Source organism: Tinamus guttatus, unplaced genomic scaffold, assembly GCF_059628265.1.
Source record: "Tinamus guttatus ecotype Peru unplaced genomic scaffold, ASM5962826v1 Tinamus_guttatus_pri_ptg000383l, whole genome shotgun sequence".
Taxonomy (NCBI): domain Eukaryota; kingdom Metazoa; phylum Chordata; class Aves; order Tinamiformes; family Tinamidae; genus Tinamus; species Tinamus guttatus.
Window position 1 is genome coordinate 4,568,389 of NW_028288917.1, and position 25,601 is coordinate 4,593,989.

The 25,601-nt window shown below is 32.5% G+C and overlaps 1 protein-coding gene across 1 annotated transcript in view; it reads right to left on the reverse strand.

Annotated features, from left to right (window-relative positions):
* CSMD1 (CUB and Sushi multiple domains 1) overlaps positions 1–25,601 on the reverse strand; it is a 994,655-nt gene that overhangs the window by 40,193 nt on the left and 928,861 nt on the right. Inside the window, exons 50-54 of the mRNA XM_088530602.1 lie at positions 23,759–23,944; positions 15,906–16,100; positions 12,611–12,784; positions 6,212–6,385; positions 2,903–3,076 (exon numbers count right to left, since the gene is read on the reverse strand). Of these exons, the coding sequence (XP_088386728.1) occupies positions 2,903–3,076; positions 6,212–6,385; positions 12,611–12,784; positions 15,906–16,100; positions 23,759–23,944 (903 nt within the window). The remainder of the gene's footprint in view (positions 1–2,902; positions 3,077–6,211; positions 6,386–12,610; positions 12,785–15,905; positions 16,101–23,758; positions 23,945–25,601) is intronic.

A 25,601-nucleotide genomic window follows, 5' to 3' on the forward strand; every position in this document is an offset into this window, starting at 1 on the left:
GCTTGAAATAGTATTGGCTATCTCTGAAACAATATCATCAGCTGACCACCAAAGAAAATTATTATATTGCAATGATTGCAATTTTTAACAAAGCAACAGGTGAAAATAATAAAGCTATCAATAACTGAATTTTTTATTACACAATCTGCAGTCTCAGTGTTAGTATCCTTAGAGCAATTTTGCACATTAAGGACAAGCTGCTGTGAATTTCTGAGGAAAAAAAGCATAGTATTTACATTGGCTTATTTTGTAAGTGATTATTTTTCAAGTGGATGAAAATACTCAATATATACAAATACTGTCAATACTTAACAGTTATAAAGTTTTTCTTTAGTATTTTCTTTCACTGCTGGGGAAATTATCTGATTAAGCATTACCCCCTTTTTCAACAAACTAACTGCCTAATCACAGGAGATTTATGTTTTATGCTGAGATTTATGCTGTTGTGATGGAAACAGTTCCAAACCCAGTCCTTCTATTCTAACTAATGGAAGATAAGGTGATTAAAAAATAATGCTTTATATCTTTGGAAACTAATCTTTAGTTTCTTCATTTGGCGGTCAACATTTAAGCATGAGATGCAATCCATGAGAAAAGACACTGAAAGACTCTTCAGCCTAAGTAAAAATTTAAGTCTCTTTTACGAAATTCTTGTCAGAGGATGCATGATTTTGCCAAGATTTGCCAAATTATGTCCTGGAAGGAAAATCTTGCCAATTTACTAATTCCAATTTAACCCAGAAAAATCTAACTTCAGTATCCCATGTATACATATCTTACTTCTTTGCATGTTCCATGCCATCAGTTCTCTCCAGAGGCTAAGCCTTGTGTTTGCTTGCTTTTAGCTCACGCATTTGGAAATTAGTAACATTGCTCAGCATTAGAAATGAACTCAGCCAATTGCAACTTTGAAAAGGGAGTGTGACACCCAAATCAGGTCCATCAAAATACACTACCTTTTGGAAAGTTAATGAAAAGATGTCCAAACTGTATATTACAGCTGCAGACCTTTTCTCATGGCTCTCAGTATATTTCAGTACCTCACATGATTTATCCCAGGTGAATCTTTCTCCCTCCCTTCTTTCTCCCTAACTCTTTCTCTCTTTCCCTTATGTCTCTGACAATTTGCATTTGTTTTATAACAAGAAAATAATCAATTTATCTTAGTGTTTCATAAAAAAACACTTCACAACATTGTTAAATATTCTCAGCACCTAAATGGATTCAGTTTTAAGACCGCATTCCCTACTCTTGCACATATTATTTTGGGACATACAACATAAAGGTATTAGTCCAGTGGACTGATATTAATTGTCTGATAAAGTTTCTGGTAGAGCAGATCAAAGGTTTGGTATTAGCACTATATTCTGTAATAACAGCCAAAGTCTGAAGAAAATCAATAAAAAGTGCCCACAGTAAAAAGAGCAAGAATAGGGTAACCTGATCTGATAATTATTTTCCTATAAAATATCACAGCATCCAACTCTTCAGCTCAAAGGATTCCTAAACCAGATAGAGGCTCTATATATTTAGTAACTTTCAACTGATTTATCTCCTACTGAACTATTTTGATGTCCTTTAGACTTTGCATTGGAAAAAAATGGTGCAATTCAACCTTTTTTCTTCTCTCCATGGCACTCCTGGCTTTTAGACTTCTATCATTTTCTTTCATGCCTGCTAGTTAATTCCTCTCTGATACTTCTCAATTTCCTCATAAAAAGCTTTTGCATTCCTTTGATCCCAGGTGCTGCTTTTGCTTAATCTCTCACCATTCTTTATAAGATCAGAACTGCATGTTATGATATTCAAGATATGAGCAAATCACTGACTTGGGCAGTGGCATAAATTAGTAATCTCTCTTTTTTCCAGCACTATACAACATTTTAGGGTGGTGCATGTGTCTCAAAGATCCTTTTTTTACTTCTTTATGAGATTGTGTTATGTCTCCTGGAGTTCAGGTAAGTCTAGAAAAACAAGCAGACTACTGGCAATTTTATTCTCCCATTTACAGATTTTGGAATATTTCATGTACATCTCAAACCAGTTCAAAACAAAACAAAACAAAACCTTACGGAAGAACTCAGGATTTGTTTGGCTATAAAAACTCCAACTTTTACTTAAATGCAGGTGGAATAATACTGAATTAGTAAAAGTTACTGTACAAGTTTTCCCCTCCCCCAAATAATTTTTTAATACTAGGACAAAATTAATTTAGACAAGCATAATAATATGTTTAAGTAGCTACTTTGTAAACAGATATTTCTTTTTAATTCTGATTTTGTTACTAGTATTAACATAAATAAACAATAAAGATACAATGAAATGTAAAAACTTTGTATTTCTGCAATTACAGTGTTTCCAAAATGGGTTCCTTTTTTCCCCCTTATATGTGTGATTTTATACACAGATTTCTTCATACACAGACCATTGCTTCATTTTTCTCTCCCAAACATCTCCATCTTACACAGAATATAACTGGAACCAATTTCTTAACAAAAGACATTCAGAATGAAATCTAATATTATCAGGTTATTCTAGGCAAAAATATCAGTTTCATGTGTACACAGGCTATGAACATTCTTCAGGTATTGCTAGGTAATAAAGAATAATTAATACTGTTTTGATGCATGAATATTCATTCACTATTGTAGTTATCTGACTGTACATTATTAATTTAATATAACTTCTGTAATACTAAATGCTAGAGATTGCAGTTTGGGGACTTTGAGGCCAAATACTGGACAAGGAATGCTTCACTAATCTTCAGCTAAACCATTTTTTTAATATGAAAATGTAAAATAGACAAAAAAGTCTTAAAGGACAGTTTTCATAATTTCATCCCAGTGTTTTTAAGGTGAGGGAAATAATTCAGTATAGAGTAGAGAACAGGAAAGTTTCCTACCTCGGCAGCTGGGTAAAGGGCTACTCCACTGCCCATTGCTTCGGCACTGTGCTCGAGAAGCTCCCTGAAGTAAGTACCCAGTGTGGCAAGTAAAATTTACAACATCATTTAAATTGAACTCACTGCCGTTAGTCACTCCATGAGATGGATTCCCAGGGTGTCCACAAGTGATTGCTGTTGAAGCAAAAATAAGCAGTCTAACATCTAAATGACAGGTACTGTTCTATGCAACCCCTTGCAGGCTGGAAATTCTTTCATTCTCTATCTTTTTCCCCTGAATTTGTGCTTCCATCTATTACATTGATGTAGATGACTGAAAAAATATAGGATACATTTATCCAGAATTTTTAACCTGCAAGAGAAAACATTCAGCTTTACGTAAAATTTTCTGAATCTATATAATTTAGAAAGGTGTAATATACACAATTATATATCACATCTGGCATTTTGACACATCTTATATGTATTACACCCTGAACTACTTTGAGACTTTAGTGTCTTTCCTAATAATTCAGGTAAAAGAATAATTGGTTTTCCCCTGCAAGGTTCAAAATATAGTAGAGCCAAACAAATTGATTTTGATATAAGGTTTCTGAAACATCTCCTCCTGAATTCAGGACAGAATACAAATTTGATTTAAAGTAGCAATAAAACTTACTTAAAAAAGGAATGTCCTTTCAAAACAAAACTCCTCTCCCCACTCCCCCTTAAAAAAAAACAAACCGATCAACCAACCAAAAACTCCTATTTGTCCCAGCCTCCCCCTGCCAAAATAATCAGTTCAGTCATTTATAAAAGATGATACAAAAATATTAGGGTAGCAAGAGCCATCCTTCAAAGTTGTTGAGTTTGCTGATATATTTATAATTTTAATGAGATTTCTTAAAGCAATACAGAAATCATTGTTCTTTCAATTGTGTACTGTGTTAATCATGTTTATACTCTATTTATAATAATAAACTCTTAATATGGTCATTCATTCATTCCTACGGTCACATGATTTTTTTTCAGTAAGTCCAATTATGAAATACTACTTTTAACAATAGATGACCTTTCGGAATTAAATGAGTCATCTTCCTGTACACAGATTCATGCACAGTCTTACACTAAGCAAATAACTCTAGGCAAATCTTTTTAACACCTTTCTGAACCATCCAATTTGCAGCATTTGAAATTTGAAAATGCTGCAAATATCCTAATATCTGCAAATATCTTAAATATTCTAATAATGCTGCAGATATCCTAAATGTCGAAGTAACATGTGACTATATGCACATAACTTTATTCTAGCCTCGTTGTTTCTCTTCTACTTTTAAAGAGTTACAGACAATGAAGTTGCAATAAAGCAATATTCAGGGCCATTGGAAATCGGTTAACAGCATTCCGATATAAAGAACTATTAAATTTTAAAGATGCTATTACCTTAAACTTTCTTGTATGAATGATAAACCACAGGCTCTTACAATATAAATTTTAGGTCTCCTATAAAAATTGATAATGAAGGACACTCCTCTTCTGTTGTCCTTTTCAACAGAAGTATACACCAATAAATCAGTTCTTGTTGATAGCTCATTACTCTTGAGAGACGCTGTATTTGTAACACCTTCCAGAAACTAAATGTTGTAGTTACTAAGACTCCAGTCACTGAATCTAGTTCTGCCACTGCTCCATTATTATTACACGAAATCACTGACCTATTGACTGGTCAATGCTTCAACAGAGAGAGAGAGAGAGAGAAGTATATAATGTTGACATTATAGCATCTCTATTACACTGTAAAGAGATTTACCCAGTTTAATGTAAAATATCTTAATTATGTTTTCCACTTTTTAACACATTATCAGTCTTGGACCCTGCACACTTTCATCCCACCACAGAAAAAATGTAATCCAGAAGAATAAATAGTAACACAAGATCCTAATACTATCTGAAGAATAAAATTTGGTCTAAGTAGAATGCCACATAACTAAGAATATGTTTTGATCACCATTAATATAGCATGTATTTGTTGCAAAGAAGGTTGCTATTTTAATTTTGTTGGGCTGTCACTCACAAAGAACTACTTAGAAATCTTTGCATTTCAATGTTAACTTCCAAGGAACCAGCAGTGAAAAGATCTTTCAGAAAGTGTTTGTCCAAAAAAATGGCCAAAGTGATTATTCTAAATGGAGGTAGGGAAACACCTCTATGTCAAAGTTTATGCAAGATGGGAGACACTGATTGTCACAAGAAATCCAGAAGTCAAGATGACCCAGCGTGGCAGGATCTCTCAGTACTTGCTGAGGGAATTTTTTTGAAGAATTAGGAGTTAAAACCTTGAAACCTGTTTCAGAGACAACTGAAAGTACAGAAAGATGTGCAAGTTTTTGTTTGTTTGTTTGTTTTACCTCATAAAATGTAATCCAGTTTCCAGCAATTTTCTGGGAGCTCAGCTGCCCAGCTCATAACCTCTTTATGCTTATCTAACTTCTGATTCATACTCCACAGTCTATAGATTTTTCCAGTATTACATTAAGGAGCCAACTACTAATATTGGTAAACAGTATGCTTTCACTTTCCTACTCAAATATGGCTTAACCTCTTTTATTTGCTAGAATTTAAACATAAATAGATAAATAAATGTAGGAAAGTAGTCTGAAGTCTGGTTGGCCAGAAATCCTGCCATCCAAAGAAAGAAGAAACTATAGTAGGAATGACACAACAAATCAAGTCCTTAATTGTGTTTTTTTTGAAAAGCAGATGACTGAGGAGCAAAAAAAAAAAATCCTTTGGAATATGTCTAATGGATATGGTATAATTCAAATACTATGACCTCTGACTGTACTGGTAAATATTAGGAGGCAGACTAGTGGACTTTGAATTTTGGAAAATGAACACGCACCACCAGAACTGCACAAAACAACACTATTCTGGCTTTACCCACCAAAGAATGAAAATACCAAGATACTTTGGTATTCCTGGTGAAAAAAGTGGGAGTCCACACTTGACATAGAAATTATGCTTGGAGACAGCAAGAGAGATATGAAGTTAAGAATTTGTAATTTGCTGCTCATTTGCTGTAATTTGCTATGCCAATGCGTGTAGAATCACGTTTCTGAAGTAACAGAAATATAGGTTTGATGAGAAATTACTTGATGTAGTTCTTTATAAACTAGAAAGTGGATTAGATGATCATAAGAATCCTTTTCATCTAAAATGTATTCAGTGAATCTTTGAGCACTTCAGTTAAAGAAGACCTTTGCAAATCCCATCCTCTATTAACATTCAATTGAAGTAATAGTAATCTAGCAAAAAATTAATGATACTTACGGACACAGACAGGAGTTTGTCCAGACCATTTGTGATCTTGAAGACAAATTCTGACAGATGTACCAACAAGTCGAAAGCCAGGATTACACTGGTAGACTACCGTATCACGGTAACTGAAGCCATCTCCACTAATATGACCATTTACAATTGGATCTGGAGAACCACAGTGACCAGCTACAATTAAAAAAAAATACATATTCTTACAAATCTTGCCAACATTTGTAAGAATGCAGATGGGAAAGCAGTATTATGTTCACATTTTTGTTAAACCCTGTATTAGAATCAGATAGAGCAGTGTACTGTACAACTGCTGAGGCATAAAAAGCTACAGGGGGCATTTCTTCTACTCTTCCAGGGTAAAAGAAGCAGGGATATTTAAGTATTTAATTTTCATATAGAGAGAGTTTCTATAGATTTTGTTGCACAAATGACAAATTTGTTAGGAGAATGTCTGCAAAAATAAAATTGAAAATGTCTGAAATTAGAAATATATCATTCATTTTATTTGCTATAAAATGGACAATTTGGCATGGATAATGATTTTTCCCCTCTTCCTTGGTTGTCTCTTTCCTTAGTGAAGTCAGGATTACAAGTAAAAGACATTAAACTCCCAAGTCACTATCACTATTTCATCACAGTATTCTGATTTCTCTTACTCATGATTTGCCTTGGCCTTTGTAAGTATATCTGTGCTAATAAACACAACATACTTGGGACCATTCTCTAGCACTAAGTGTGACTAGCACATAGCAATCTACATCCATAAAAGAAACTTCCTCACACTCTAGAATGCTAGGAAACTGCCTGCTAGGATTAGTTAGTACTCGTTTAGGCTAACTTGAACTGTTCCTGGGAATTGACCCTGGCTAGAAACGCCTGGTATTATACAGTCTGTATGTCCTCAACTTGGCTAAAAGGAATAAATGGGAAGATGATTCAACATTCTTGCTACAGCCAAACTAAATAAAATCTACTGCTTTCCCCTCATCTGATTCAGTCACCAGAAAAGGCAATAAGTTTGGTCAGGTTTCCTTTGGGTTATGACATCCTGGCTGTTTCCAGTCATCTACTTGTTTTCCATATACCTGGAAATATTGTCTAAGACTTTCTGTCTAATTCTGCCAAGGATTCACGTGAGGCTGACTAACCTGCAGCTCTGTGAGTCCTTCTGCTTGCCCTACTTGAAGGTTAATGTAGTTCTTTATCCTTTAGTCACTGGAATTGTCCCCACTTTCCAAACATCGTAGAGAGTGGCCTTGGAGTGCCAAAAGCTACCATCTCAGACTCAGCCTGCCCAATTACATGTATTATTTCAGTTTATTTAAGTACTCTGTTATTCCTCTTACTGTTGTTACAGCTCTTTCTTCCCCCAAGGTGGTACTAGGAATGGAGACCTCACTGTGTGGTTAATTTACAACTCGATTGACTACATGTTAGAGTTCTGTTATGTCTCTCTTCTAATAACAAATTCTTCTTCTAAAGGAAAAAAAAGTCTTGCATGGTCCTAAAGTCCAACTCATGATTTAGGCACCTGTAAAAACTGCAAACTTTGTGGAAGGAAATCCACCACCAAAAAAAAAAAAAAAAAAAAAGAAAAAGAAAAAAAAAAGGGGGGGGGGGGCGGGGAAGTGAAAGGGATGAAAGGGATGCAAAAAAAAAAAAGAGAAATGCTGTATTAATACAACTAGAATGGAAAAAAATAAATGCTTATTTTTGGTAGATCTAAAAAGTGAAAAAATGAAATGCAATGTTTGTATTGAAGCTAAGTGCAAGGAATCACTAGAAATTTCAGGAACAAAGATTGCTGAGATGTGCCAGCTGAAGTATTGTATATTTTCTCTTGAACTCAACAGCCCTCTGCACTTATGTGAATCATTTTATTCACAGATCACTCCAGCTAGTGGATTTAATGATTTTTTTTTTTGGATTTAATGATTTTTTTTTGTGAATTTTGACTCATTTAGATTAAACATCCCAAGAAATTAAGAACTGAAAGAGCAGGGCAGTAACATAAAATTTATGTAACTTCCCATACACACAAAATCGGATTCAAAGTAAATTAAAGGGTTTGTCAGTAGGTTTTTTAATAAAATATGCTCTTAAGACTTAAGGAAAATATTCATGTAGTTCAGAGTTGACTAAGCAGCTCTCTCCTAAAACATCTGGCAAACAGGATACAGGTCATTTTATTTTTCAATAAGAAATCATAATATTATTCAAAAACATTATATCATACTAGATTAATTAGAAGAGCAGAAATTTATGAAAAAAGCACAGCCAGTAATAGCGTTATTTTTTTTTTTTTTTACACTCGACAAAGGTTGAGAATTACACATATTATAGAATTATGTAGAATACAGAATTCTTACTTTTGGAAAAAATATATGCTAAGAATTTATGAAAATGAAGTGGAATGGATTTACATTTATGTTTAGATTTTACAGTATGCTCTTAACGTATCTATATAGAGTTTTGCACCTGAAAGTCATGCAAAATCAGGATAAATTATCTGTTCAGGAAAAGTATTTTAGTCTCTGAATAAATTCCATCAATACTAGAGATAGAATTAAGCACACACTTCAACACTTCAGATGAGAGCTATATTCCCCCTACATGCATGCACACACACTCGTACAACACAAAACATACATACAGACACACATGCCTAAGCTCTACTTGTAGGTGAAATTCTTTTGGGGAGGGAAAAGGGGAAGTAACATTAAATATCAGCAGTTTCAGGATTTTAATTAAAGCAGAAAAAAATAGCCTAAGGATTCATATTTATCTTTTTATAACTAGGAAAAGTTACAAACAATACTAAATGCTTGAAGACATTAATTCTATTTTTAGTCTTGGGCTCATTAACTGCAGCCATTTGGCTTAGCTTTCTTCTGAGACATATAATGAGGATTTGAGAAACCTCTTACTGAGATGTAGAAATTAGTTCATTCACCTGGACTAAAATCAAAAATTCACTTTACATAGATTAATGAGTGGTATCTATTTTCACCTATAGCTCCTGGAGCTACATTCATTTATATACTGTGTACACAGAAGCTTCTTCAACTCATTATCATTCTTTTGAAATGTAAAGGCTCATTCAGAGCTCGCTGGGTGTATGTCTAGAAATTTTTGCAGTCTTTATGTTAGTCCTAAAGGCATCTTTGAAATAAATCTGACACGTCATCAATTTCTAAATTTAGAAATTTGAAGGATATCCTTCAGCTTTATTTCCAATTTAGAAATTTGAAGGACGACATGCATCAGGTTTATTTCAAGGATTTAGAAATACACAACTGCTGGCATTCACATCATTTGGGTTAAAGAAGCAAATTTACCTTTTTTGAATTACTTTCTGGAGGAGCCTTCATAGTTCTATTCATCTTATTTTCTTACTGGGAATACAGGGTCTTAGATTCTACTCTAAATTGCATCTAAATTAGGCACCTAAAGTGCATGTTGCGAATACCCTTCATGTGACAGAAATAAGAGAGGTAGGAAGTGGTCTAATATAACCTTCAGCAACATGCATATGATAACTCATTTATATTTAGACTTTCACACTTGTAGCAGCATTTTTGTCATTATTGAATTTGTCTGAATTTAAAATGGCAAAGGCTAAATTAGGATTAACAATCTTTCAGTCAAAGGTGCGATACTTTTTGTTCAGTTTCGATACAGGCATATATTTAACTGTTCTAAACATAGAGCTGCATTTTACAGTGCAATCAACCTGGTATATGCCACAGAAACCAAAGTCTGTTTTTTAAACAGACTGGGAGGATTAAACTGGTACTGCTCCTTAATTCCTGTGCATATGGGTCCTCTCCACCTGTAAAATATTTGAGCCTAAATTTATTTCTATCATAGACTGTTACTAAGTTGTTCAATGGTCATATATACTTCTCAGGCCTCAGAGTATAAAAAAGAATCCTCTACAGCTTTCCCCAGGCAAAAGTAATTTATAATACAAACACAGAATCCATTGAGATTTATATACTGTTTATTTTGTACAAGGTGGCAACTGAATTATCACACCCTTTGAAAATGAAAAGGAGTAAAAGGAGTAAATAAGTACTATGTACTAAGGTGACTGATAAGTGGATAAAATGATGTTTCAAATTATTTAAAATGAATGAAAGCTAACACGTACCATTTTGCTAGAAAATTTGATACACACATACCAGGCACCACACTATTGATGAATGGTATAACATATCACAAAAATTGTACGATAGCAGCCTTTCTTTTTACAATGCAGCTCCCATATTTGTAATGGAACAAACGGTTGAAGAAATACTTTCACTCATGTGGACTAGATATACAGAGTTCCCTATGTTTTAACTGTCTGTCTTCCTCTTTCTAGGGATAGCCTGACATCACTACGAAATAAAACTGTTTTGTTTTCATGTGCATGCTGCTCCATAGTGAAATGGATGAAACACAACAGTGATCTCATATGCACAAAAAGGTAGTACAGGAAAACTCAAAGAAAATTCCCCTAGTCAGCACCTCAGTAGAATTGTTTTTGCTAGATAAAACTGATTTGCTTTGCTCCTTTTTAGCTTTTTCAAGTCTTTTACATAGCCTGGACTGAATTATTAGTTATTAGCCTTATTGAGTTACTAAGCAGCTAAGCTTATTATAAATAGAAGCTCTATGCCTTGCTCACTATGTTCGACCATTTCTTTTAGTTTTGCAACTTGATGTGGGTATAAGCTGTAAAAACTATGGTTATATATGGTATATGGTACTATACTATAAAAGTATGTGGAATAGACTACCATTCCACAAAAATGGAAGAGACTATCTATTTATCACTTGCTTGTATGACATATTAGCACCAATGACCTCATATATAAAAATCACAAGTATTTACCAGGACACAGGAAGCCAGTGGTCTTACTGACATCATGAAATTTAAGCACATTCATGTTTCTTAACATGCTCATCAGCCTTCCATTTCAGTTCTTTACATATATATATATACTAAGTCCATATATACTATGGACTTCTGTAAATGTCCATACGGATATTGGCTTGTTGCAAAAATATGTGCAGCATTAATTTTGACTTGGTTTCTAGAATCAGGGATTTCTCAGCGAGTAAGTGAAAGATTTGAAGAAGTGACACTTAGATTTTTTTTTTTTAATTTTAATTGAGGTTCTTAATTCAACCCTTCCAATATGACAAGTTTTTTGATTCTTCAGAGGTGCAACAAAGCATAGCTACCAATATTTTTAAGGGGATATTTTGAAGATATCAAGGGCAGAGGAAGATCATTCCTACTTTATATACTTAGTCATATGCAAAATTATCATATTAACATACTCTTATTAAACATAATGTCCCCAAAGGTTGGGAGGTCATGGGATTTTACAATTCAAAAATGAATAAAGAAAAATAATTTACTTAAAAGCCTTGAAGTCAAATGTTACTTTTAGATATAGAACTAATCAGACAAAGTCCACATTTGTCTACCTAAAATTTATACAGGAAATGAGTTCTCGATATCAGCTTTGATATTTTATACTATAGCTACTATAACTACCATCATTTCCATATAAAACAATGTTTTTACTGTTCTATTGATTCAAAAATAGGGAATGGTCTTATTCTAGACAATCGTATCCTTGTTCTTTGATCCTATTGTTTAAATCAAACATTTAAAACATACTAGAAATAATTTAGAAGAATAATTTAGAATTTAGTGTGCATTTCATCTTTTTTTATGATCCCCTTCTTTATTACGTTTACTGCAAAGATTAGATCCATTATGTACCGTAAGATGAAACATTATGATGTTCTATAAATGCATTAACAATAAAAACATGCATGTGCATTACATCTTTTTGGAAAGCACTACATATAATATTTGTGCACAAATAGCAACCTTTCAATTAGTGTAAATCAGTAACAAATCTGTAACTTTCTGTACAAGTATCTATGTTTAAAGACAGTTACTAAAGTCAAATATTGAAATACTGAGTCATCCTAATAATTTATAAAAAGCTTATGCAATTATTTCCTCTATTTCTGTATATGATAGGTGGACAAACCATTTTGTTTACAATGTACAATGTAACAGATAACGGGTAGTACATGTTCTGCTGAAAAGGATGTGCATAGGCAGCAAAGAAGCCTGCCTTCTAAGTAAGGCTGAACTCTGAAGGTAAAAGAAGAGATTCCCCCATGCGTGACAGCAACTGAGTACATTCAGCTGTTAGAATGTTGAATTTCTAAAAACAAACAAACAAAACCCCCCAAAAATGCGAGTAGTAAAAAACCTCTTACAGCATAAATTCTATATTACAGCATGCTTTCTGTATTCATGATCCCCTTATTTTTCATTGTTTTAAAAGCATTGTTTCATTAAAAATAAAACAGAAATGTGTTTACCTAGGCATTGGGTTTCAGTACCACTCCAGAGTCCATTTGCCAGGCATTCTCTTACGTGAGAACCAACTAATGTGTACCCTGTGTTACAGGTGAATATTGCAGTAGCTCCATATACTGTTAAGGTTCCAATCTTATTCCCATTTGGTGGAGATGGAAGACCACCACAGGAGATAACTAGGGGGAAAAAAAAAAAAAAACACTATAACTGAAATATGAAATCACTTTACACAATTCCTTTGATGTATCACCTCACATTTTCTTAAAAAGTGTAATACAAATTAAGTATGAAAGAATTTGGACTTGTATTCCATAGTGAGGGCTTAAAATTATGCTTGTTCTGGCAAAGCATGCTCTAAATCTGAAAATTTAGAAAGGTATCTTCACAACTTGACAGCAGCTTAGAGACAATTTGCATATCCAGAGCTGATGCACAAAAACTATATGAATGTTCAGGAAGGTTGTGACTATACAGCATGTTTCCTTTTTCCAGGCTGCTCCTCATACCTATTTTCTCAGGCCTTCTGAAAGGTACTACCTTTACATGTTGTATGCTGAACTGTTCTAAACTGACTTTTTTTTTCTTATTTCTCGTTGATATTCATAATTACATAATATATATATTATAGGCTACCTCTTAAGAATTTTTCTTTTCTACTCCAGACTTGACACATTATCATAGAAACCTTCTGTGTCAGCTGAAGCCCAACAGATACCTGATACGACAGATACCACACAAAAAGTTCTTAGGAATGTATCAGACTGCAATTTGGTTAGAAATGTTCTGTCACATCTGCTTCCAGAAAAAAATAAATCAACAACCTTGTGGTTAAAGATGCACACAAATGCCTCCACGATCTTGAACTATATATGTATTTTTTTTTACCAGTTAGCACGTGAGTTTATCTTTATTTTCAAAAGTGTGTTAATCACAGATAAATTTACTAATTGAAGCCTCAAGGCCCCATTCTTCTATATTTTAAAAGGTTCATTGCAGAAAACAACATGGAATTTCCAGGGTGGAAGTCGGACAACACAGATTGCATATGACCCTGCAGTCAGCACAGTCACTATTAGAATATGTGATGGAAGTCTGTTATGCACATATGGTTACCAAAGGTGAATAGGATTCATTTTGATTAAAGTCACATTAAAGCTATTTGTGGAGAGGCCTAACATTGCAACTTCTAATGCTAATACGCAGAACATTAAATATGCTTATACATCCAATAAAACATCATCATTCTTTTTTTCTAGGATACAGTTAGAATGCCTTGTTCTAAACATGTCACAAATGATTTATTTTCGTAATTGCTAGGGAGATATTCTATATAATCTTAAACAAACAAAACAATTTTACTAGTTAGATCTCTCTTAATACTGAACTCCTCCAATTTGATGATTTGCAACTCCTTTAGAGATGTGGTAGAGATATTGTACAAACAGAAACTATTCACAGTTAATAATGATACATATGATTACAGGCTTTACCACCATTGTTTCAGTTATTGCTCCTGCTGTTTCAGAAATATAAACTTGAATAGGTAAAATCTCTCTAAATATTCTAAGTAGCAACAGACAGATAACAGCAACAGAGAATATTAGAGCTCTTCTCAGTATATTTCTGGATCTAAATGAAAATAATAGTAAATATGGAGATGGGGCTTGCAATAATTGAATCCTAATCAGTCCTTTATCAGAGGACAAATCTATCTCATAAATAAACTAATCTATCTTTAATCAGCAGCTCCTTTGATTTCTATATCTAACTAACCTTTTGCTTTTTGTTGACATCTCATACAGGTTACCCCATTTTCTACTTATTTACATAAGAATCCTATAATTGTAAGAACAGGTGAAGAATCAGCTTTTGAAAACAGCTGAGTAGTATCTGCACATTAGGAAGCAAAAAAAAAAAAAAAAAAAAAAAAAAAAAGCTAGGCTTTAGAGGCTTTTTAGTATGTGTGTACAAAAGAAAAGGAGTGTGATTTGACTTAAACAAAATCTCATCGTTTTTGAATTTAAAATGGGAATTTATATATTAAGAGTTATAAAAGAGTAACCCTATTTTTCCAACTGCATATTTTCAAAAGGAAATTTCCCCCCCCCCCAAAAAATAACAAAAGAAAAAGAACCAAAATTAATCTCATAGCCGATCATTATTTAGATAAAATCAAATTACATTATCTTCATGCACTGCTTTCTGTTCCAGGCAGCATGCTCGGCCTTCTCCTAAAAATATCTTAAATAGTTCCTTTTTTTTTTTTTTAAAAAAAAAAAAAAGAACCCAGATATCGTTGCTTTATTTTTAGTTACATAGATTAAATCTTTCTATGTATTCATTCTTTTGTTCTTTTTTCCCATTCTAATATTACCAAGTACTCCCTCTGCAAATTCCATGCCTTAGGTTTGAAACAACATGCTTCCCATTACTGATGAGAAACCTGATTTTTACTGGGAACTCAGGCTAGAAGTTTGTTCCAAATATAGGAAAGGACAATTCTAGTGGAATTTTTCTACGACCATGTTCAGGACTATTAATATAAAATGGATGTTTCCGTTTCCACCTCTTAAAATGTTAAGTCTTCTACAATGCAAAATGTTTCTTATAATTAAAATAGACCACAACATATCCAAAATTCATATATTTTTGATTTATTTCTTGATCCTACAGATGAAGGCAAAGTATTTTTTCAAAAAAATACTATAGTTACATTTTCCTCTTTCCCTTCCCTTCTTTTTTTTTTTTTTTTCCACATTACATTTGATACTGGGCATATTCAAAATAATTTGCCTCTTTGGATTAATGCACATATTTCATCTGATTCTGAAAATGTGACCATGTAATCCTCAGTGATCATCTTTCTTACATTACAATTCTTTTACCTAGATATAGCTATTTAGTGCCATTTGAGATGCCATAGTCTATCCCTCCTGTCTGCTCCTTTATATTTTCCATGTACAAGAGACAGATGAGTCACATCTACCTCACATGGATATTTATATCATCTCCTAGTATTCTCTGAATACTTAAGCAATACTTACTTGAATAAATCCTAGATTATCATGTAGATTGAGCCAGTGATTCTACAACTGTTTCTATTTATTGTACTTTACATATACAGATTAAGAGCTCTAATCAACTAATTTCAGCATATGACAACCAACTAAAATATTTTATCTGCTTGCTTAATTAAGATGGGTGTTTAAAGATTTTTTTTTAAAATAAAAATCCTATTTATATAAAAAGTTATGCACTAAAAACATTTTATATTCTGAAAACAAGTATCTTCCTTACCCTTACAAATAGGCCTTTCATTGCCTGAACTCCAGGTTCCGTTAGTTCTGCACTGTATGAGTCTTTGGCCCAATAAATAATATCCAGGAGTGCAGCTGAGCATGACTTGAGCTCCATACTCATTCAGTGACCCAGAAATCAGTCTCCAGACAACATGTTCTGTGAGCAGAGTCTCTATGCTGGGACAGGTTACAGCTGTGAAGAAAGGACAGGTAATTTTTAGTATTCTAGCCTCACATTTCTTCACAGAAAACGCATGTTGCTTTACTTGCAGAAGTCTTGTAATATAAAACTGAGCATACTACAAGCATTTATGAAATACAATTTCCAGCAAAAATAATTAACAATATACTTTTAATATTAGAACTGAGGAGAGGTTTGTAGTACATTTTAATTCAGAGAGCTGCAGTGCAACAACATTCTCCTCAATGTGATTCATTTAAATATCTCAGACTATAGCATATGCATTGAAGAATAAATAATGCTGTGTACCTTGTGCGAAAACTGTACATTTCTAGGGCTTCTGCCTTCTGATAAATTAATGTAAAATAAATTTCACACAATGCTTTGTTTTTCTGTCCATTTAACAAAAGCTCTATCAAGTTCTCAAGCCAGGTGTCATAAAAGTCGTTTATACATATCCCATATTAATAAGTGTAAAATTGTATGATGTAGGTATTCTGTAAAATTATTACATTTCATTTTAGCATAGCACCCATTAAAAATAAAGGCAACATTCAGGAATAATCTACAGTGATGTCAGTTCTGTGGTCTTTCAGATTTTTCAAAAGAACGCAGTTAGTGCGAGTCACTGCAAAATTTCTTTTTTTTTTTAATACTACTTACTGCAATTGTGATTTTTTTAAAGCATGTGTAACACTTATTTTTTCACATTTTAAGTGATGCTCTGCCATTCAAGAGACATATAAACTATTTATCATATTTAAGTCAATATTATTTTAATTTAAAATATCCATATTCGGATTCTTGTGATTCAAAAATTACGCTCTATAGAAAAATTGTGAAATGATACAGTGAATTTCAATATCCCATAGAATACCTTAGCACAGACCACTATGCCAGGAGTACTCAAGAAATACTTGAAAAAAAAGAAAGGAAAAAGTAAAGAATTTTTTTTTGTCTATTTGTTTGATTTTTGTAATATAGTACCTTAAAGTTAATTTTTTTCTAAAGATCTGATACATTCAGGAATCATGGTCTCTGATCTTTTCTACATTCAAGTTATTTTGTTATGTGTAAAATAGAACAAATAGGTAAAAGTATGTTAAAAAAAAAAAAGCCCTCTCTGAATGAATAAGAACAAGCATCTGATTATCACTTACGTCACAATAAATTTACACTATTAAACCAGATGAAGGACCCATAAAGCTGACAAAAATTAATTACTAAGCTCTAGACTTACTTTTCATTGTCAGAGAGGTACAAGGTAATTTTATCAAGAGTATGAATATGTAATGAAAGAGACTGGTTCTGAGAATTACAGAAATGTATGGAAAGTAATATCAGAAGCACTTCTGAAAAATTTTAGACTTTCACCACTTTGCAGAATATCTTCAGTAAATGATAAAAATAATAATCTATGTCTTTTGATATATATGTGATCAAAATAATGTCATATAATAACATTTCAATCATTTAGAAGCAGTTTTCCAAGTTAAAGGACAACTTCCTACCCACTAATTTAATTTAAAACGGTTAACCTGTGTTTCACAATAAAAGAACAAACATTACTAACTAAGAAACAGTTCTTTATTAAATATTATCAAGAACATTAAGGCACTTCCCATAACACTTCAGACAGAAATCATATAGGTCTATCAGAAGACAAAGATTATTCTAAATAAGTATTCAACATCCTGATAAACATTTTTACCACTTTTTCCTTTGAAGTAATAAACTTTTTGAGAAACATGGTCCTTTCAAAGATGAAAGGAAACTTCTTATTGAGCCTAACAGTCACTAATAAAAACTGTCATCTCAAGCAGAGATGGTGTCTTAGGACACGTAGAGTGGAGAAGCTCAATAAATATATAAATGAGCTACATTGTTAGTATGTAATTTATTTTGCTTAGCTACACATATGCTTTGTATCTTGTTGCGAGCACATTTTACACACAAGATCAGATTTCATTATATGGGTGTAGAATTTCTACTTGAAGAAGTTAATGTTTGAATATAGAATATACTTTCTTTAGTTTCTGACTGTGTGTTGATGTAATCAACTAAAATTATTATTTAAAAAAATTAAGGTTTTAATTTTACACATAATGATTCTTATTTATTATTTTCCCTGCCCTTCAAGAGACAAATAATAGACTATTAACAGATGCTTGATTTAGTGCACATGGTTTAAGACTGAGTTAATCAATTTGGCCCTAAGAGTGTCTCTCCTGTAAATTACAGGTTGCACACTACAGTTACTTGTTATTTACATAGATGACTTTCTGCAGATTCAAAGAGGTGCTCTCTTTTTCCTAAGTCCGCTTTATACGGAAATGTTGTATAATAATGCTGCTTGGCATAAAGTATAAATCAGTAAACATAATTAACATCTGAAATGATACTAAGGCTAATTTTAATTATGGTCTCCACGTACTGATAATTCTGAACAGACTCAAAAGTAGGGCATTCATCCACAGATGTAATTACTATAAAAATGTTGAAAAATAAGTTGTTCTATCAGCACAAGAATATATTTGCTACTCAAGACTCATTGCTACATGAATACTGGCACTGAGAAAAAAAAAAAAAAAGGCAAGCAAAGCTTTTGAATAACTAAAACAACAAGAATTTGTGCAGCAATGGGCAGAGGTCTTAGGTTTAACTCTTCATAATAATTAATACTTTGTATTTTTCTTCTCTTTTTACTTGTTTTCTGGTCAATAAATACAACTAGTTATTGATATTTTCAATGGCATAGAATACCAGAAAACTGACTTTTCCTGTTTACTGAGTTACTCTTATGTCTATAAGGCTTTGCTTGCCTTTGCTTATTATTATATAAATAAATGAATAAATCCCCTGCTATCCCAGCAGCATCTTAAATGTCAGCTACCATTTACCTGACTCTTAATACAATTACTGCTTCAAAGCGAAAAAAAAAAAAAAAAAGACAAATGCAATGTGTTTGATAAAAATGATCTCAATTCTAGGAATTTGTTACTATTTGCAAGTATAATGGCATCTGATACTTGATCGTCATTCATCAGCTATTATTTAAAGATCCCAAAGAAATGGAAAGGGCATTTTGGCATTCACTATAATGTCAATTTATAATCTAATTAATTACAACTATATTGTTCAAATATACTATTTTGACTGAATTCAATATTAGATTAACAATTCAAAATTAAGACCAAGGCAGTATAGTATGAAAGAAAAAACAAAGTAGTGCTTTTTAATCTCATAATAATTAGTAAAATAGGATGACACTAGAAAATCAAATAATCCTATCCACCTATCTTAGGCTCTTGCCTAAGAACAAAGATAGAAAAGGATCATTTCAGCAAGCTGATTTTTCCAGTGTTCTAGAGGAAAAAAAGAATCCAGTACAAAATAATCAAATGCTTCTTGATGTTCACCACATTTAAACCAGAAAGGTTTTCAAACCCCAGAGCAGATAAACAAAAAGGTCAAATAGTATTGTGTCAGTCTGTCAATTCAGTCAGCTATGTCAACTCAATCTGTTACAAGTCTAATGTATTCAAACTCAATATAAAATGTTAGAAATGTTTTACTATATCTCAATGAACAAGCACTAACCATCAGTAAGTACTAATGTTCTGTGTAGCAGAACCATCCAAAAAGGAAAAAAAAGTTCTGATGTTAGGACTTATTTAAAAAATGCTTGCAGAATTGTTGCATAGGTCTTCTGCATGTCCTAGTTAATAGAAAATGCCACTAACTGTAGATCTAGGAACAATAAGCGATGATACATTCCCCATATACATTACCAAATTTATTTTTTTATTTATAATGTAACTGATGCTTTACTTCAGAACTACTACATGAAACAAAGTAGCATAAGTAGGTCTGTAGAAAGAAAATTAAAATTATTTAAAAACTTCTAAATTTTCTAATTATCTTTGAAATGATTTCTAGAAAATAATATAAGAAAGAAATATCCATGTCATTGCTGTTAGAGTTAAGCCACACTATTACTCTCAGAAATATCTACAGTGAGACCTACAATTTATAGACTATACAATCGTAAAATTTAGATATAAGGTGCTCCTTGAAATACTTGGTATTACAGAAACTAGCACAAAGTAAGGCATCTGGTTTAATCTGAGTCAGTATATTAGGAACTAACTGAGAAGTAAATAAAGTGATATATTTGCAGAACACATCCCAGGTAATTAAAATTTTAGTAAAATTAATTAGCTGCAGATTTGATTTTGTCGGTCATGCATCTACTCACTTCCACGGAAAGGAAAGAAAGAGTAGGGGCTAAGAAGTTATTCTATTTTATTTTTTAGTAAAAAAACATATATTGGTACACACGTTAGCACCAGTAAATATACAGTATAACCTATGTGAGTACATCTTATATGAACATGTCTATTATATCCATTCCTATTTTTATACAAATTATGGTATTTCAATTTCAAATTATGGAGCTGGTAGGAATGTAACATTTTGATCTTGCAGTAAGTCCTTCAGACATTCAATCCTTCTTATCTTGTGAGGAGAAACATAGATATAGATTTTGACACTAAATTTGCTGTCATTATTTTTTGACCCTCTGACAGCATTTTTAGTCAGTTCCTTAGGTAAGGTCAGAAAGCACAGAGTGCAGGACACGATGCACAGAACAGAATGCTCTGCTTTGCATTTACTAGATTCTGCTGAAACTAATGCTCCTTTTTTCTGTGAATTTCTTAAGATGCACATTTCTTAAAATTTCTTAATAGAAATTTAAAGAAATTTCTTAAGATTTCTTACTTCATGCCTCCAGATTTCCTGCAGAACAAAAAAAAAAGATTATATTTCTATTCATTTCAATCAGATATTGTACCTCTTTTTACTAAATGGCTGGAAAAACTCTAGAATATTCATTAACCACAGTTATCATTTTCTTAAGAATTTATTTTTGACATTTTGTAGCATGCCTTTTTAAAATTTTACCCTTTATGTTGGCCCAGAGAGCTTTTTATTTCAACCCAACATGAAAAAAATTGATGTTTAATTTTAGATGAAATATGTGTTCCATTTACTCTAGTTCTTCTAAAAATACACACTTAAATTCTCACTAATCCAAACACTGGGACTGTATCACATCTCAGTCAAAAGTTTACAGTACTGGAATGCACCACTTGTCAGAGCAAACTTATATTTTGCAGTACATTCCTGAGGTTTCTTCTCATGGAAGATGAATAAGGATACAACATCTGTATCTCTACATTATTCACAGAAAAAAAATAAATAATATTTTCAAGCTACTTTCCTAACAAGAGGTCCGATTGCTATGGAGAAAGAATCTTGGTTTTAGGTTGATATCTTTATTTCATGAGGAAGGTCAGTATCTAGGGTCCATAGAATAATAGATATATATTTTTTTTAAACTAAGTTTTTTAAATACAGTGACTCCTTAAAAGATAGATAATCTTATATGTCATCTTTAGGACAAAAAAAAAAAAAAAAAAGGTAGAGATGGTATCCAAGTCACGAAATTGTTCAGTAACATATTTATATATTGATATATACACATACACCAACACACACACACCCACACACACACCCACATATATATATTTGTCCACATTTCCTGGGTATATTGACAACTTTTGGATGGAATTGGGTTTTGTACCTCATGCCATACATTCTTTTCCAACAGTTATGTACTTTCATCCAAAAGTTTTTGCAAGCTTCATACAGTGTTGTCTATTAATTTCTGAACTATTATAAGGTTGCACTCTAATTGGAACATTGGCCTGGATTTAAGAATAACCTTAGAAAGACATTCAAATGGCAATCGAGATATAACTAGTTCCCTTAATCCTGTGCTGATGATGTAGAACGCAAAACAAGTGAAGTAAATTACTTATCATTCAGTTCAGTTTTCTCTTAGTTCAAGAGTCAAAGTCCATGATCCTTCTGTGTCTTGCTGTGTGACCAGCATGAATCAATTTCCCCTGATCCAGAGCTGGTATATTTTTATTGAAAAAAAAAGGAGCTTCAAATGTCTGTCTCAGGCATTATATTATCAGAGATACTTTGCAACACAAGCTGCATTTATTTATTTCAACCTTTATTTTATCTCCAGGTTTATTAAAATTAACTCATTTATATACCATTTACCTTTCTGTGTTGTTTTTGCTGTTCACCAGGTCTGATACGTTTCTGTCACTGGACACTAAATATTTTTATCCTTACAGTAGCCATACTACAAAAAGAGGATGCTATGCATATTTTCCCAAGCTCTTCTTCTCTTTGCGGGTAGGTAATCTTTGGTAAAGCACGTCTCACTGAACAGCAGTCACTTTGAAAATATTGGTTTTAACATTGTCATTTAGTTGCCAGGTCTTTTATACTGTTGCAGTTCTGGCTTTACTAAGTAATACAGATTTTTTTTCTCCAGAATGTCTAAATTTTTAAAAATTGGACAAAGATGAGAAAAAGCGCTATATCTATTTTATAAGAACACTATAAATATTAAGCAAAACTTTATAATGTTGACAATTGTGCCAATTTTTATTAATGATTACAATTTTTAGCTCATTGGTTGTCATTATCTATTTAATTTGGATAGTTTTGAATGTAGAAGTTGATTTTCTTTCCCTGCAGATATATTTCAATATCTTTTCAATATATTCAATATATTTTTAATACCCAGAGAGTTATACTCCCCTCTTCCCTCAAGAGAACCCATTGATGCTCCCTCTGATTAAACATTCCATTTATGTGTTTTGCACTTTGGTCTTTTTTTCTAGAAAAATGAAGGGCAGTTCCATGTACTGCCTTCCCTCTGCAGCTGGTTCTGAATTCAGAACATGTTTGTGCTATTATAGGGGTTTCTGAACAGTCTTTCTGATGTTCTTAGTGTAACTGCCGCATTTAATTTTAAGCATTGCTCTTACGCCTTAACCCAGAAAGACAGGGAAAGGTCTCTATGGAGACCACGCCGTCACAAAAACAGGGCTCAAGTAGGTGTACTCCAGCAACTGCATGCAGCTAACGAAGAACCTACTAGACAAGACTACAGCGAAACATCTTGCACCCCTTCTGGAAAATCAGCATGCTCAAATACCTCTCTGAAGTGCCTACACAGAAATGCATCTGCCATGGGAAATGAACAGGAGGAAATAGAGCTCTGTGTCTGGTTTCAGGCTAGGATCTTGTGATTACGGAGATATGGTGGGATAGCTCACATGTCTGGAATGCTGCTGTGGATGGATACAGGCTCCTTAGGAAGGGCAGGCCAGGAGGGCAAGGAGGGACAACTTATCCTGATTCATTATCTAAACGGGCAGAATTTTAAGAATTCATTTAGAATTTGTACTGATCTATGTTAGAATCTGTATTTGCTTCCATTCTTTAAGAATCCATATTAAAAATGAATAAAAATACTAATTGTAACATAATTCTCTAATAATGGTGAAGAGTTAAAATATACATGAAATGATTTAAAGATTAAGTCAAATGTTTTGCAGAAGATAAACGATTTTATATTAAAAAAATAGGCCCTGACTAATTTCCTTCATACTAAATGGCTATATGTTCTTGAATTTCCAGTTTGAGGGATATGTATACATAAAATTTCAACATAATCACTGAAGATTTTCCTGAGAAAATTCAAGGAAAATATGCTTGAGAATTGTATGCCCACTTACATTTACAGACAGGTGATCTCCCTTTGTTGCTCCATAATCCATCTTCTTGACACACTGCTGTTGCTTGTTGACTAGATTCTAGCTTGAAGCCCTCATTACATTCATATATCAATCTACTGCCCAAAGTGAATTCATTACCTATTACTGAACCATTCCCAGGGGATTCAGGAATACCACAAGATACAGCTAAAAAGAAAGAAAGAAAGAAAAAAATTAAAGTTACTTTCTCATATTAAATATTGCCCCATCATTGAAATAACAAACACAAAACAGTAATTTTGACATATCCCATTTGTAAAACTGTCATGAATTTCCATCATATACACAACATTCAAAAAATATAAGAATATTTAAAATAATAACAAATACTTTTCAGTGCGTCTAAAATATGAATTTTATGAATCATTATTTTGTTGAATTGGATCAGTGAAAAGATGGAAACTCCACCATAGACGAAGCCACAGAAGTCCAATAGTTTATTTTTTTAGGAAAAGAAATCTAGCCTAAAATGATTGGGTCCAACAACAAAAGCACTAGAAACTTCTTAAATATTTTCTAATACTCTGCTTCCATTTTCTCTGGATTTCCTTCATTCCTCATCTACCACTACAGAATTTCAAGTTCATTTGATGAGGAGGAGCTCTACTGAAGATAAGGGCATTATTTAGACACCTACAGTTAAATACTTAGCTACATACTTTACTAAATCACTTTAAAATGCCAAATTATGTGAATTCAGCTGTTACTAGTTTTCCATACCATGAAGAAAATTACTTTTAAACAGGTGCAACATTGTCCTCTGAATCTAATTTCTCCAAAATGGATATTATGCCTCTAAAATTTGTTTTGGGGCTCCAAATTACTGTATTTTACTATATTAATTTTACTATATTACTATATTTTTGGTTGTTCCTTCAAAATTGTTCCCCAGACAAGTAATTATATTTTGAAATTCACAAAGGTTAATTTCTTTTTCACTTACTTTTTTTTAATGCTCTACTTTGTTTAAAATGGTTATTTATCCACAAAGACTAATATTAGATGCTTTTGTAAGTCATAGCATTATTTTATCTGAAAATATTCTATGTAAAAGAGCAACTTAGAGCACAGAACATATCAAAATATTAGAATGAATCTATTTAAAGATTTCATAAGCCAATGAGTACACTTATAGAATCACTATTCTGTGCCTGGCATCCAGTTTATTAATCTTCAGTGAATACACAGAATAAAGACAAAACACTTTTTAAAGCTTTCATTTCTACATATATAATAAAGTAAAAATGAATTTTGCAAATGAAAATGTCTGTTCCATAAATATAAATATAAACATAAATGTAAATATAAATATTACAGTCACAAAGCCCTATGGACATTTGTTTCCTTCTTCTTGGAAGAAATATTGTTATTATTATTTAATAAGATTACAAATGAAAAAATGACAGAATGTATCTGAAATCTCCTAAACACTGATGAAGTCTAATGGTGAAGTCTACCTGGTTCGAAGGAAATGATTAATTCCACAACACATTGTCATGTAGCATAAACACCACACTAAAAGTTGTTTTCAATATTCCAAAGTCGTCACATTTGATGCTTTTAAATTAATGCAACACAATGTTTTGCATATGTTTACAATGAAGAGAGGTAGGCAGTAAAATTATTAATAATTAGTTCATTTGAATTGTTTGTTTCCATTTGGAATTTACCACATCACAAACAGAACTAGAACTGAAGAAATTTCAAAAAATAAGGTGCTTCCTATGAAACACATCTTATTGAGACTTTTTGCACCCTAATGAGAGCTGCTCTTGTCTTCTCATAACTGAGTATTTCTCCTTCA